Source organism: Oenanthe melanoleuca, chromosome 1, assembly GCF_029582105.1.
Source record: "Oenanthe melanoleuca isolate GR-GAL-2019-014 chromosome 1, OMel1.0, whole genome shotgun sequence".
NCBI classification, from domain to species: Eukaryota; Metazoa; Chordata; class Aves; order Passeriformes; family Muscicapidae; genus Oenanthe; species Oenanthe melanoleuca.
Window position 1 is genome coordinate 44,815,240 of NC_079333.1, and position 14,121 is coordinate 44,829,360.

The 14,121-nt window shown below is 41.9% G+C and overlaps 1 protein-coding gene across 2 annotated transcripts in view; it reads right to left on the bottom strand.

Annotated features, from left to right (window-relative positions):
- The window catches only part of ATP8A2 (ATPase phospholipid transporting 8A2), a 314,082-nt gene that overhangs the window by 7,172 nt on the left and 292,789 nt on the right, over positions 1–14,121 (bottom strand). For both annotated transcript variants that reach the window (XM_056495071.1, XM_056495079.1), the window contains one exon: positions 5,461–5,552. In XM_056495071.1, coding sequence (XP_056351046.1) covers positions 5,461–5,552 — 92 coding nt within the window. The remainder of the gene's footprint in view (positions 1–5,460; positions 5,553–14,121) is intronic.

Consider the following 14,121-nt stretch of genomic DNA (forward strand, 5'->3'; position numbering starts at 1 on the left):
GAGTCTTCAACTGCCATAACTACTGCAAATCCAGCACTGACCACACAAGTCAGTCCTGGGTGTGATCTTCCCATGACCTGCTTATTCCCAGTGCTAGCACAGGCTGCAAACAGCCAGGCAGCCCAACCACTCTGCAAGGCCAGTGCAAAATTCAAAGGAACCTGTTCACTGCTCTCACACAATAGGAAACACCTTAAACAGCAAGACATTTCAGGCTAAGATGATCTGTGATTAAGAATACCAGGGGTATCCTACATCTTCATGTCCTTCATCCATCCTGGACTACCAGCAAGGGTTTTGTGTGTATGTCATGGGGAAAGGCTGTGATCCCCAAGCTTCTCAGCTGAAGCTCAGCATTTGGCAGGTCATTTAAAACTTTTCCTGTAGATTTCTACACAGGAAGATGAGTTCGTATTACATTTTTCTATTCACATTACAATTAAAATTGAACTTCAAGCTGTTTAAGCAGCTGACTGTGCCTTGTGGAATCAAAATGCTGTGAATGCTTGAGTCCCATCCACATTCCCCAAGCAGCTCTACATTTCCACTGCTTCCAGACCCCATCCAAAAACAATGAAAGTTTCCATCTGTCAGTTATGAGGGAACTTTCCAGAAGTTTGAACTTTTCCCCCAACTCCAGTTTTAAAACCACACCTATGAGCCTGCCTTGGGAACAAGGCCCTCATTGTTCAGCTGTCCTGCAGCAGACCAAGGAAGGAGCACATTTCTTTGGAGATTTCTGGGCACAACCCGCTCACAGAAGGAAGGACCTTTATACTCTGAAATTTTCCATTAATGGAGGAAAGAGGCACTTTTGAATATCTGTCATTGGGGCTCATTTGCTAAGAAGAGATTCATGTTCTCATCAAATCTAAGGTTTCACTGGTACCAGATATTATCAGGCATCTAGTGAATTTTAAAAGCATCCTGTTGGGTTTTGGATTTTCGTAAAGCTTTGATATTCTATGAGTAGATCTAAATCTAGTCTCCCATTAGGTCTCTAATTTTACACACCCTTTTTCTGTTCACTGCCATGGGTCTTCTGGTCTGTGCAATGCTGGATTACAGCAACCACCTCCATGCCCTGAACACAGACAGCAACATTGTGCAAGCTCAACTACACTCTCATGGGCAACAGCTTCTAAGACCAAGACCAGAAAGAGTCCAGAGGGTTCTTTTTTCTCCAGAAGGTCTCATGGAAGGACTACTTACAGTTTTAGTCACTTCAGGGATTTGTTTCAGAGGCCTTCTACTCCTTGCACTCTCCTCTGATACATCCAAACTGTCTGTCCTAGGATTGTTTAGGCCAGCCAGCAAGAAGGCAGCTGTCACTGGCAGCCCATCAGAACCCTCACCTGCTGCAGCAATTCACTAGCTCATACTGCAGTGCTATTGTGGTTTAGTACAGTCCAAATCATAAAATGCATCCTGTTGTTTGCCTTTGGATAAAAATGCCCGGATTCAAATCCACTAAAACTTTTAGGGAGTTGAGGAGACATGAGGGACATTTTTTGAAATCTCTTTTAGGAAATATTGCTTCTTTGATAGCAAAACTCTCTCTGACATAATCAAATTCAACATTGTGGTATCACTTGACCTGCCAAATTCTGTCTCTGGCAAAACATTTGGTTCTGCAGAGCTTTTAAGGAGATTTGCTGTGATGTCACAGTTCACATTTACCAGTTAAAAAGTGAATGCTAAGTCAGCTTTGACTTCTCCAGCAGCCATCTTCTATTTAACCTGGGAAAGGGAAAGCTGCCTAAGACATTGAACAGTTTGACTAATGCTTACAGAAGCAATTAATTTCTGTTCTGATAAACCATGCCTGTGTTTTCTTAAGTACCCAAGAGGAATTCCTGACAAATGGTCCCATCTCTTTAGTCTCAGATACCAACTTACCGGTATTTGCAAGTTGAAAATAGAGTCAGATGCCACAGCATCAAATTCTAAACCAATTATTCCTATTTATTTTTCCTAAATTGATATTAAAAGACTGCAACTCCACTTAGCAATCAACAAACATGTAGCTTGGAAAAATACAGAATATATATTATATTTCAAGCACATACAAGACAAGAGGAAAAAGCTTAAAAAGCATCTCAAGTAGATCCCCTGTTGTTTTCAAATAAAAATGCACTAGCAGAAAAGTGAAAGGAAGAAGGTGTCTGCTAGTGAAGAATAAATGGTGGGATTAGAGCCCTCAGCATGAACACATTATTATTATTTATTATTTGTCAGCCCCCATACTGTGAAACGAACCTCAGATGACAGGTGCTTTTTCTCCACTGATTAATAAGGTGCACACCATATGCTCTGCATTCAGATTTACTCTATGAAATCACCATATTCTGTCAAAGGAAGAGGGATTTTCTTTGCTAGCACAGGAAGCCTGGGCCAAGTGCAGTAATCCTCAGTCAGGCATGGCTCTTGGCGTTTCAGGGGGAGTTCTGCCAAAGCCGTGCTTAACGGGAGCAGGACTCAGCTCTGTGTTTAAAGAGCATATTGAGGCAAATGATAACTGAGCACCAGCAGGGGCATTACAGGAGGGAAAGCACTCTAGGGAACTTTCCTTATGGATGGAAGGCACTCTTCCCATCCTCTAGGGACACAGGTGATACAGGTCAGTCACGCAGGAAGAAAGGGGAGGTCAAGAGCCATATTTTATATCTATAGAGTTTGTCTAAAGGAGGTGCTACTCTCACAAAGTCACAGCAGTGAAAAAACAAGAACCTGGATGGAGACCTGGAGAAAACCTCACTGCCAGGAAAACATCTGAGGGAGAGTTTTTGGAAATATTATTGCTCCTTCCCTCAGATCTGAGAGGAGCCTGGACATTCTTAAGAGACTTCAGAAAGAATATGGCAATGGGGAATGACCAAGAGGTGAACACAGCCTGGGGAGCAGTGTTGTCAGCACTGCCTACACGATTGCTCTGAGATGGTTTTATGTTAGCACTGGGCTTGACAACCCCATGCAGTTCTTCCACTAAAGTCTCCTGACAATGCCATCCAAACAGGAGCTTCACACTCCCTTTTTTTTTTTTAAAGTTTTCATAAACTTCCCAGAAGTTCTGCTGCCTCATAATGCCTTAAGGTCTTGTCCTGTGCTAGTGTTTTTGGAGAAGGGCTGGCTTACCAACAGAGAGCTAAGGAAACACAGAGTGAGTTTCTGCCTCTGTGTAGCCTTATCTCAGGCAGCTCTTTCCTCTCACCACTGACCATCAGTAACAGCCCAAAAACTCCCTGTGAGATTTTTCTCCTTTCCATGTGACTGGAAACAAAGTTGTTTAGGCATTGCTTCCTCCCAAAACATTTAGAAATGGTTGCTGTCAAAAATAATTTCCAACCCAGTACAGCATCTTTACAATCTGTGCTAGGAAATTTAATCCCATTTTCATTCCTTGTTGGGACCAAGGCAATTCATTTGCTCAAGCTTTTGTCAGCTTTAACTAAACAAACCATTTTCCTGCTTTATATGTAAGCAACAGATTCTGAGTTGAAGTCACAAAAGCAATTTTTGGTCTTCACAGCCTGGGAACTTAGGGCCTGGTGGAACATATGAACAGTTCAAGACTTCAAACAGAGTACTTGTAGTGTGATTTAAGATAGCAGCCCGGCACATCAAGGCTACTGCCCCATTCATCAACTCTTTGCTTTGAAGATTTCTAGCATTTAGTAAACAGTTGTACAACTCAGGGTTGTGAAAACAGCACATATGTTCCCTGGATTTCACATGGCCTTGTATATGTAGCAGCTATGCAACACTGGAGAATAATATTTGACAAGAGATGACAGAAGTCATGGATACATCACAAAAATCATCTTTCAATCCTAACAGCTTTACAGTCAAAATTTATGTTCATGTGAAAAACAGATTGTTGATTGTAACCTGTCCTGACTGGCCTGATTCATTTAGCACTCAATCATTTGCATTTATAGGGAAGCTGATTATCCAAATTAGGGTTTATTTTGATCTCCTTTTTCTTTCCCAATAGCTGTTCACCTACTAGCAACTTGGTGATGTGTTCTTTGAGATTAAAACCACATATTAAGTCTGACTAGTTACCTCTGGTGTATCTCCTTTCTGCACTGCTTCACAGGTTTCACAGACTGTGGTAAGTCTCCACAGTGGACTATTCTGACAGCCATTTATTTGTGCATTTTAAGGATTTCTTCTGCCAATTGTTGCTTTTGGAATCTCCTCAAAGAGTGTGTTTGCATGCCCAAAGCCATGTTGCTATCAGCATCCCTGTCTCCTTTATACAAAGGATTAAATCCTTGCAGAAATGTGGTCCACAGGGCTGCTTTGCTCACTGGCCTCTCTTCCCAGATGTAATGGGATCGATGACCAAAAACCCTACATCCCTTGACAGTGACAGCAGCCTTCCAAAGACTCTCTCAAGGACAAAGACTACCAGATCTATCACTGTCCCACCCCTTCTAGTCGAATTTCCCATGGAAAACAAGAATACCTCAGGTATTATTCCAGCCCTGCCTCCATGACCTGGGCTGTAACAGTTCTGCTACAGAACAAGACACAGCCAGCAATGAGATTTGACTCCTTTGTGATTCTTAACCTGTCAGGGGTGTCACTTCCTATTGCAATGGCAATACAAACCCCAAATCCTGAGTCTGCCCCTGGCTTTGAGTGCAGCAGTATTGCACACACTGAGGGAGTTATTTTTGTTAGTAAATAAGCCTATTGTCACCATCAGTTTCATCACAAGAGAGACTGCATTTTCTCACCAGAAAGGGCTGACTGGGCTCTCTGGTACCTGAAGACAGAATGGTCCTTCAGTGCATCTGGCCCACAGAGCTGCTAAAGATGATTTTAAATACTGTGGAAGCCTTTAAAACACTGAGAGAAAACCCAGCAGGTCCAGCAGACACAGGAAGATGAATAAATGGATAACTTCTACATGAACAAGAATTGCCATTTATTTGAAGCAGCAGCAGTAGCCAGTTGTGATGTCCCTTCTCCCAGCAGTGGACAAAGAGAGAGAGGAGAGAAGCAGCTCTGCAGGCCCTGGCTTTACTCACCAGCAATACACAGAACTCTAATGGCATCCCTGAAATATCACTGCATTCTCAGCTAACCACAGCTAATATGGCATTTCATACAGAACTAATTACTATTAAAGCTGGCTGTATCACAACATTTTATGCAGAGTTTTTGATTTTTAGACTGTTCTTAAGACTACCAGAATTCTACCTTTTGAGAACCTGCACACTGGGATTTTATCATTTGGGCCTGTTGATTGGATCCTGGGGAATTAACCACATTTGAGCTCCCCTTGCCTAGGGCCAGATACACTAATTCCACTTCCAAATGTACGTGTCTTGCTTGGCAGCTCAGCCTGAGCGCTAGATTATCTCTCCCCACAATTTAATTAGAAAGTAATCACCCTTTGCTTGCCCCATGTGGGCTGGTGCCGTGAGACACAGAGGGAGCGCTACTTACGTGAGACACTTTGCTGCACAGAGTGAGCGCGGAAAAGGCTCGGAGGAGTTTTCCTGCCGAGCCTCTTTAACAAATGGTCACGTTCGTTCACGCTAAGGGAGACACAAAGACACAGAAAACACCAGTGAGCAACCAGATGATTTCAAGGTAAAAGTCAACTGTATTTAAAGTACTTGGCAGCTTTGACTTTGTTAGCACTAAAGTTGTAGCACGACAAAGAATTTTTTCTTTCTTTAAACTGCACATTATCAAGAGAACTCCTCCTTTCTAAGGACACTTTGTAGAAATCTGCCTTTGGTCAATTCATTCCTAATATCACCATCATTGTGATTTCTGAATGCCTGATGCCTGATTATTATAAACCACATCAGAAGTCTGACATCGAGTGATAAGGAAGATTAATAAGATTTCTCTTTAGTATTATGCACATGAGTCACAGCATCCACAAACTGCCTTAGAGAGAAGGAGCAAAACATTGTAGCTTAGCATAAGGCTTCTATCACACCTGCAAAATGGCCTGAAGCAACTAAAGGTAGGATCCATAGTTAATTCTGCCTTCTAAAGAACGCTCTCATTTTAACCACCCATATGGAAAGAAAACTTTCTACCCAGTTTCTTTTATTAAAAACGTCTTTGGTTTACACAGTTCTTGTCAGAGGCCTGAAAAAATTACTGCTGGATTTACAAAAAGTGAAAAGAAAAACCTAAGGTGAAAAACACAGTATACTTACAACAGGTTTAACATACCTACAAGAATTACTAGAGGCACTCTCCACTTTGATTTTTATAAAAAACACAACACTCGTTCCATCAAGAACTTTATGCCCAGAGTTTAAAAATGATGACTACTAAGATCCTGACCTTTCAAAGCACTTAATTATGTATATCAATCCCACTAAGTTCAGTGGGGTTTTAAAATAATGTAGGCCTTAAAATCTCATTGCACTGGAGCCTCATGTAACTTAAATACCAGATTATTTTCAGAAAAATATTAGAGGCTACTTTAGTTCAAAGTTCTCCACAACTGGTCTGATTTTTCCATCTCACCCTAATTCCTAACACTGAGATGGAGCTAGTGCATAGAAGGGATCTGTTTGCTGGTACAGCTCCTTGCAGTGCCTTAATTCCATTTGCCCCACATTTACACCGTGTCTCCATTTTCACAGTCTGCTTTTTCTTTCACATCTTTATTCACAAGGAGAAACTCTACTTATTGTGCTACAAACATGGATACACACCTGAATGCCAATGCTGGTATCTTTCTTGGATTAGATTACAAATTCACATGCATTTGGTGTATGAAATGGAAATGCCAGCAAGTGCAGCTGCTGCTGTCGACATGCTAACAACAGTTTTAAGCAAACAACTCCCTTTCACTGAAGCAGTTTTCTAACTTCAATCAGGAAAGTAACTGAAGAATCTCTGAGATGCCTGTAGTATGTAATCCAGCCATGCAGGCTTATATTCCACTTAATAGTCCATTAGGTTAATAGCCAGGCTCACAGTCCTCTGTTCAGTGCATAATGAGGTGTCCACAAAAGAAAGGGTGGAATCCTTCTCTTTTTCCTGTGATCTTCAAGCTCAAGCTCACACATCTGAAGTAGGAGCTTGTAAAACCTATGGACTCCTCCTCAAAAGGAGTCTTTACAAACTCTCAGCATTTTCAGACACTTGGCCTCTTCCCCTCCTTCCCCTGGCACCACAGAATCACACCTGCAAAGGGTATGGCAGGTTGCTTTCCCTGCCTGCAGTCAGTAGTATTCCCTCAACATAAAACAGAAGTCGATAATAAATTTTGAAGCAAAAGTATTGATTCCAACTGAGTTTGTCAAAAAAACTCTAACAATTCTTGGCTCATGAGACCTGCCTGTGTTCAAAGAAGAAAGAATCACAGGTTTCCATTAAAACCAGGGTTACAGCATGAAGGCTGCTAAAAATCTTGTAGGACCCAACCACGTAAAAAACTCAAGACCAGTTGTTGGCTGTAAGAAAATCAAGTAGATACAGAAAGAAGTTTCTACCTGCTCCAAGCAGGCAGCATGATGGAAAACATGTACTACGAAGAATTACCAGGCAAGGGTGATGGAAGGCACATAGCAAGACATGAAACTTCTCTAACCTTTTAACCTTCCTTGCTTAGGAAGCTGACAGACTGCAGAGCCAGCCACTACCAGTGCATGTGTAAACCAGTGATGCTGTACTGTACAACCTTCTGCTGACTTCAGAAGACTGCTGGTACCTTGTTAGTTTAGTGAAACACTGTCTGAACACAGTGCTGTCCTGTGAATGACAGAAGTGCAATACTTGCTCATGTTCTGCAGGTAAAGAACATGTAGGAAGAGTCTTTCCTAACTCAGTAGGAGGGTGATTTAAAAAAAGGAATCTCAAACCAATAAAAAATGCTTTTTGTAAGGGACAAATAAGCAATATTTGCCACAAAATCCTTACACTAAGAATAGAATTAACCACAGCAGAAAAACTCACAAGGAAATATTCTTCATCAGTTTGTCTAACATGCAGCAACAGGTGGAGACCAATAATGCTTAGCTCCCTAGGATTCTGCATGCAATGTGTGGAGGAAAGCGTGCTGTCCTCTGAACAGGAGTGACACATTGGAACGCTAAGAATGCCAAAGCTATGCTGTCTTTGATATTCCTAATTATAATCAACAAGTTCAAACTGAAATCACATGTAATTTTCCCATTTGGGAAATTATATTGGATTGTATCTATGCAGAGAAAGAAAAACTCACAGCAGAACTAAAGCATTTGTGGTTTGCATATGAGGGATGACTAAACAGACTGAAAGTCAGGAAACCTTTAATACACAGAAGGTAATCCAATACAGTTCTTCTGAATTTTATGAGTATTTGATTTATTAACAGATATTAGATCTCCCAGTAAAAACCCTGAAAGGAAAAGAAAATTGAAGTGCCTTTCTTAACTATTAAGTGTTTGCACTCATACCAAGTCCCTGCCTCCAGAAAAGGTTTCTGCCTACTGCTAACAGATAACAAAGTGAAGACTTCTCAGTCTGCCTCACACTTTGATGCAAAAGTAACTACAACACTGGACTCACAGGCAACAGGTTAGGCCTTGTTCACAGAAATATTGCTTGTAAATCAATCCCAAGCATTAACCATGATTTTCAGATTTAATTCTGCTTTCCAGTGACTCCGAGCAAGGGCCTAAACACTCCCATGGGGTCTAAGGATGGCATCTTCAGATACACTGAGGCAAAAGGATAAGAGATCATGAGATCACACTCTGAATACTGAACAGTTGTGTCCATATTCAGGAACTCAAAAATCTTGTCAGAATGGAAGAAGTCACAAATTCAGACATTCTTATGGAAGTGACAATGAAATATGCTTTGCTGGTTAGTCAGTGTCCTCTGAGGGTGTAAGGGAGAGGCACCATCTATCTGTAATTATGTGAAGGACAAAGGACACAGACAAAATGCTCTGAACTAAACAAATACTTGACAAGAACAAAACTATTAAAAGGTTTCAATTCTGAGGGTTTCTATGAAAAAAAAGGATTTAAAAAAATCATTAGTCACGTCAGCTAAAATCAGATTTAGTTGCTATCAATAATGCAGCATACCTTAGGCCAGGAATACCTTTGTGATGGCTTCATAAGAGAGTCAAGATGACTTCTGCCTGCCTGGAAGCCTGTGCTAGCAACATCACACACATTCATTACGTGAATGACAAATCAAAAGGTAAACTAAAGGCAACATGTTATTTCATAATAACAATGCTTTCAATTCCATGAATAAAATGACTCTTCCATCTTCCTATCTGAATTGCTCAAAGGTGTCAACAGAGACCTTCATTTTATTTTTGTATTCTCTTCTTCTCATCCCTCACAAAAGCAAACAGCCCTTAAATCTAGGCAACAAACATCTGGCTTTACACATTCAAATGAGGTGCATCAAAACAAACAGAATAATTCAAAGCTGACCACAAGGTCCTGCTGTCTCATTTGCTCAAGTAATTAAAAAAAGATGAGCTTCGCCACCAATTAATCTACTGAGCACTAATTAGCGTTAATGAGGATTTGTGGTATTTGGTATAGCTTGACCCAGAATGTCCTCCTGAGTCCACTAATTGACTGGTGGCAAAAGCAGGGATCACAAAGACCGGAAGGTTAAAGTGGATGCAGGTGTCTCTTAAAATTGGATCTTCCCTTAGAAAACACATGCATATCCTAGTTAAAAAAAAAAATAAAAAAAAAAAAAAAATCAGAGCCCTCCTTCTCTCACAAAATCTGAATTCTTGTTTGTGCTTTGTTATATTTCCTAGAGGAGATACAGAGCAGAAGCACACCAAACAGGCAAATACGCTCAGTTGCCACTGGCTTTAACTCACTGCCCCTCTGGATTATGGAGAATTCAGATGGATACAGACATTTGAAATTATTTGGTTTGTTTCTGCTTTTCCCCTTTCCAGAAGGAAGAATTGAGGAGCCTAGTGAAGCCTTACCAGGGCTTCTAGAGATGACCCAACTAAAGCACACAAGCACATTGCCCAGCTGCTACTCCTGTGTCAAAAGCATGCCAGGAACTCATGGCAGAAGCTTGGCTCTCCAGTGCAAGATACTCAATGTCCGTGGGTAAGCCCAGAGGAAAAGAAAGCTGAAGCTCTTTTCCCTCTCCTCTGAACACTCACAAAGTCCTCACTATACTGCCTGCAGGTGCAGCATCACTGGTTCTTCTACCCTACAGTGGTGCTGCAGCAGACAGCCACAGGTAAATATTGATCAGCTTGGTTTAAACCAGAAAATCCTCCAAAGCTTAGGCTGAAGTTCTGTCCTTAACTCCACAGCCTCCCTCCTACCCATATGTATTTTCAAAAGAAACAGCAGGTAACCGTTGTTAAGTCTCTCTGCTTCCACTGGAACATACTCTGCTATCTGGCTGGCCAGCATTATTCTCCTGTTGGAGGAAACATCTTGCAACGTGTTGCCCTCTCACTGGGACAGCAGGGATGAGAAAGAATGAGGGACGGGAGGAGAAGTTTTTGCAAAATGTGCCACGTGGCTAAACACAAGGTAAAAGACTAAGAAGTTTCTGTCCTTGTCATCTTTCTCTGTGTATTAAATTTTGAGAGATAAAGAGGATACTCTTCTCTCTCTTTTTAAATTTTAGAATTAAAACATAACAATTGATCTCTGCTATGCATTTCAAACAATAACTTACACAAAAGTTTGCTGTTTCTTGCTGACATATTTCTGTCACTGAAAATCACATAAACATAAAATAAAAAGAGCACGAAGAAAGGTCTGAAGCAGACCTCTCCAGCTTTGATCCACCCTAATCACCAAATCCTTTACAAGCAGACTGTTGATTTTCATTTCAGTCTCTTGGCTCTCAAACTCCCTTATGTGTCTTCTGAAAAAGAATCAGAGGTTCAAACACAATGGTTTCTTCCCAAGTATCACCTGGCAAAGAGAGTTTGCAGATCCCTCTCTGGCTGCTAGGAGCTATATGTATGTATAAATATATCAGGTATTCCTGAGGATTTATTCACAAGTTCCATCTCTCACCTTTCATGCAACATAACATTGCTTAAAGGCTTACAGCATTGATCACATTCCTGGCAGATAAAGGGCAAGAGCCCTGTACCAGGCAGAGGCTGCAGCCACACCTTTGTAATTGGCCAGAGGAGACCTATTGTTCTTCCTCAGATACTCCCTGCTGGATGAGGGCATTCCCCCAGAACAACCCCAGGCTTTTTTTAGTGTAGAATTGTTAGAAGTTATACAGTGGGCAGAGACATAACTAGCATAGGCTCATAGTCTGAGCATAAAGGGAACATAAAAAACAACATTATTCCAGACCAGGAATTCTAAATTAAAACATGCAAATAATCTCAAATGCAAGTCACACTAAGGCTGAGGGTTCAGCAAAACTCTGTGCTTAAACACCCAGAACATCCCAGGGCTGTGGAAGAAAGGCCCAACTAGCTCAGAGAGCAATTGTATCTCCATCCTCTGGGCTTCAGAGACATCACAGAGAGGATTCACTTTCCTACAGAACTGCAAAAGTAGCAATGAGGGGCTTCTGCTGGCTTCTCTCTTTCAATCCACAAAGAGGAGATGTTATTTTTTGTTATCTGGCATTCTACTGCAGGAATGTTTTACTCTGAGGTCAGAGTAGGAGGTCTTTTTAATTTAAAAGGCAAACAGGCATTACTGATAATGAAGCTGCAATGTAATCAAAGGAAATCTCTGGAGCATTTCACAAGGAAGTGTCTGAGGCATATAAACAGTAAAACAACAAAAAAATCCCAGCATTTTCTTTGCAGAGTCAGCGTCTACAAACACTGCTCCTTAATCGCTCTGGATCCAGCTGAAAGAGACATCCCAAACCACACTTATTTTGCATTTTACTGTAAATATTCAGCAATCCTTTAATAAAACCCACTTCTAGAACACCAGGGGGGTCACCAGGCACAAACCACAGGGGAATGAAGACAGAAATGCTGCCTGTGCCACTTGCAGGCTGGGAGGTGCCAGAAGTTACCTGTCAGAGGTGACTCTCCAGCTGACTGCCAGGATTTAAGGAGTACCAAGTCCTTGCTGAGGGCTCAGCAACAGCCAGCTTTCCAGAGAAGCTGAGCTCTTATGCTCTGCCATGGTGTAGCACTTCCAGGCCACCTTTAGTGCAACAAGCTTCCCTCCAGGTACTCCCAAAGCTCATGTGAAAGCCTCAGAGTAACCTTCCCTCACATTATCCAGACAAATGTTTGCCTTATAAGCATCAAATGTATCTGGATATGTGTCCCTGAAAGGCTGACTTGGAGCATACTGAGAGCAGCCAGCTCTCCAGTACATGAGAACACGGGGCACTGAGCTCAGCCTACATGTAGCTGCAAGTTTTTTATCCTGCCTGGATGTGAAAAGGTTAAGAGAGTATCCTACACTTTCAGCAGCAGCTCCATGGATGTGGAGTGACTGGTGCCTAAAGCAGCTCCTGACCTCACCATCCAGTGGCAGGACCTGACAGTGCTCCCCACTTCTTTCAGCTCACACACACATGGATCCAAACAGTGCAGCTGATCCAGCTGAGCAGCTGGGGCAGAGATGGGCCACTATGACCATGGCTGGTAAGGAATGGTTAGGGAAGCTATATTAAGACGGCCTAGCAGTCACATCAACAGAAGCCCATGGATGCCTGGCCCCCACCAAAGCCCTGAAGGAACACTGTTGTTACAGGTTGTGATTTGGCTCCAGCCAAACAGCAGCTCTCCCTCTGTGTCCCAGAGGTCTGTATGAAGGAGCACCTCCAGCCAGTGCAGCAGCAGCAGAGCCCAGGGCAGGTGCACACAGGTCTACCCACCTTTCCACATCACCTTGTACCCATGCAGAATCACCCTGCAGCAGCTGATGGAAGCCAAGACATGTTGCAAGCTCCAGCCAGCCCCCATTTGCAGCACACCAATCATACATAGAGTTCTGGGGCCAAATTCTCCACTCTAAATCCACAGAATCCTCTTCAAGTTGGTCCTTAAAGATTTATGGCTAAAAGCAGGACAAAGCCTTTCCTCTTCATGATAAGCAAAGATTTACATTTTCTTTTTTCATTAACAACATCTTAAGGCAGAAAAGTCAGATCCTCCTTTGATTCCTAGAATCACTTGGACAATACATTCTAGCCTTTGAGACCGTTATTCCTAAACTTCTTTCAAAGACTACTGAGAATGATAATGGGTTTGCACAGCAAGGTTTTGGTAGTGGGAGGCTACAGGAGTGGCTTCTAGAAGAAGCTGCCAGAAGCTTCCCCTATGTCCTGCAGAGCCAATGCCAGCCAGCTCCAAGATGCAATAACAGTGCAGGTTTGATGGGCACCTAGTGTCCAGTCAGGATGAGCCCACTGTAAAAAGACCAAGCACCTTTAAAAAATACCATCTAAAAACATCAGCATGAAACATCACATGCCTCTGAAATGCAACAATCCTATGAAAATAACTGAGGTCTCTCTCTGCTTAAAGTACCTTCCATTTCCAAGCACTGCAAACATTAAGCACCTGTATATGCATTTCTTTGGAGGGGAGGTGGAAGGCAATCACCATTGTCAGATGTCCTAAAGCCAACTAATTTAAAACAAAACTTGAAGCTGCCCAGTTTTGCCCTGTCTTTCCAAAACAGAGGAAGTGACCCAATTTAACAGTCTGGAAAGCAGAAAAAGCTAAGTGTGGCTTGCTGCTTTTCAGCTACCCTCCTTTTGCTATCAGTGCTGTTGACTTCTTGTCCCTAAGTGCCTCACTTTGCACTTACTCTACTTGGTTCTTGGTCATATCCTTTACAGATAAGGTGGCAATACAGTTGCAATTATAACATTCTTTTCCTACTCACTCATTTTTTTTTTTACAAGTAGTCACCTTGGAGGGTGAAGTTTTCTATGCTTGATCTCTGTGTATAGATTTTTTCTGGTTTGGGGTTTTTGTGTGTGTATTTTTAAAAAATCCAAACTTAATGATTTAATAGAAGTACATACTTTTACTGAAGTTAAGATTACTTCTGTCTTCAAAAGCTCTAAACTCCTCCTATCAGCTTTTTTCTCACTCTTCTTTACAGAAAAGCTAAAGAACAGCTCAGGACAACAACAAAAACTGAACCTTGAGAGTGTCATGAACACAACTTAGAGCACAGCCCA